General features: G+C 42.5%; 1 protein-coding gene across 1 annotated transcript in view; it reads left to right on the forward strand.

Moving 5' to 3' along the window:
- Nucleotides 1–634: 634 nt before the first annotated feature.
- LOC116693343 (proline-, glutamic acid- and leucine-rich protein 1) overlaps nucleotides 635–1,786 on the forward strand; it is a 12,482-nt gene continuing 11,330 nt past the window's right edge. Inside the window, exon 1 of the mRNA XM_032522249.1 lies at nucleotides 635–1,786. This exon is cut by the window's right edge and continues 167 nt beyond it. Coding sequence (XP_032378140.1) covers nucleotides 1,758–1,786 — 29 coding nt within the window. The 5' untranslated portion in view covers nucleotides 635–1,757.

Below are 1,786 nucleotides of genomic sequence, written 5' to 3' on the forward strand. Positions count from 1 at the left end.
AAATACCTTTAGGAGGCTCATGTTCAGAGGCTTATGTGAATGTTTTTACTTCTAACAAAGACTTACTTTAATAAAGTGAATAACTACTCTAAGAAAATCATTGTGTATGTAATTTTCCCATTACACTGCCTTGGTTTCTTGTGTTTCTCTCCCCCCCCCCCTCCTCCCAAGCCACCTCAAAAAAATCCTTCATGTGTCCACATGAACTGTGTGTTGTCTTGTGCATTATGTTGTGATGATGTTATGTATATTATGTTGTGATGTTGTTGTTGTATATTATGTTGCTGTCTGCATTGTTTCTTTTGGAGAAAGCGTGTGGTGGTGTCGCTGTTCCATAGCTGCCGCCCGGAGGCTTGCTCCAACCTGAGTCAAATTCCTCGTATGTTTGTCATACCTGGCGAATAAAGCTGATTCAGAAACTAGTAATAGTTGTGATTCTGTTCCAGAAATATATGTAGTTTGCTGCTAGCATGCAGCCTAACGTCTGACTCTCTTCTCCCCCCCCCCCCCCCCCCCCCTGTAATAGTCTATTGGGCTATTACTACTCGAGGGTCTGCTTTTGACACTTTGCTCTAGTTTTTGGGACAATTAGGGCAGGATTCAGGATTCAGGATTTTGGTCCCCCCTACCTCAGCCTGACCCATCTATTTGACGAGGTCTAGAGCTGCCACTGGATCACGGTGTTGGTTTTATTTTTTGGACTGTATTTCCCAATCACTCTCTTTGTGTGACTAAATTAATCCCATGCTTTATGAGTTTTAATATTTTCCATACAAAAAGAGACAGGGGCCTGTAAAATAAGTTTGATCACTTATATTTTATTTAACTTGTACGGCCTCATTTCTTAATAGTAAAACAGGTGTATTGTATTTGTTATAGCGTCTTTTTTACATGTTTTGTATTGTAATTATATTCTGTATGAACAGTATGTTTTCTGTTGTGCTACTTGCTTTGTTGTTAGGTTTGTTATTGTGCAATCTCTGAAACGTTTAGATGAGTCATGGTTTCTGCCTAAAGCTTTTATTGTGAAGGATAAAGCGGAAGTGGTGAATTTCGACATCACTTGGTCACTTCCAGTGGCTGTTTTCGATGATACAGACGAGGCCGTGGATCTACTAAAGTTTCCGTTCAAAAGTTGTGGACCGCGTTTTTTAAATTTATAATTTTAAGTTCGTGCATTGAGTTACTTACATGCGCACGCGCAGTGTCTCGTGGAGCCTCAATCGTGTTAGTACGTCATGAGTTGAAGAGGTTTGTTCCTTAGCTAAGTCGTTTTCAGCGGTAAGTTGTTGATCAGATAACTCCCGAAGTGGACCACCAGAGTCCGTATTCATTGATGGACTTGTTGAAGTGGACTGTGCACATTTGGGGACATTTGACCTCAGACTCGATCTCCTTTAGCCAACAATGCTACACGAAGTTAGCATTGCCTGCTAGCTGGAAATAGACGGAGACGGAACTCGGCTACACGGAGCTAACGAGCTAGCTAGCTCGGAGAAACTATTCGGCTGTAACCAAACTGCACTTTTCATGGACCCACAACGTGCAGATGACCCCGTCTGGACGGACTCTGAGCTGCCCCCCCCTTCTTTTGTTTGAAAACGTCTGAGTTATCTTCTGGTGTCCCACGAAGCTAATGAAGTTAGCTTGCTAGCTCCGAGAAATAGACGGACCCGAACAACAACAACACAGCGCTCGTCAGAGCGGTTTTTAACGGAGTGTGTCTGGAGGAAAAAAGTTGCTGTGATTTAGTCAAAATGTCTAAAGTCCAGATGCTGAGAGCTTT

This window comes from Etheostoma spectabile, chromosome 8, assembly GCF_008692095.1.
Source record: "Etheostoma spectabile isolate EspeVRDwgs_2016 chromosome 8, UIUC_Espe_1.0, whole genome shotgun sequence".
Classification (NCBI taxonomy): domain Eukaryota; kingdom Metazoa; phylum Chordata; class Actinopteri; order Perciformes; family Percidae; genus Etheostoma; species Etheostoma spectabile.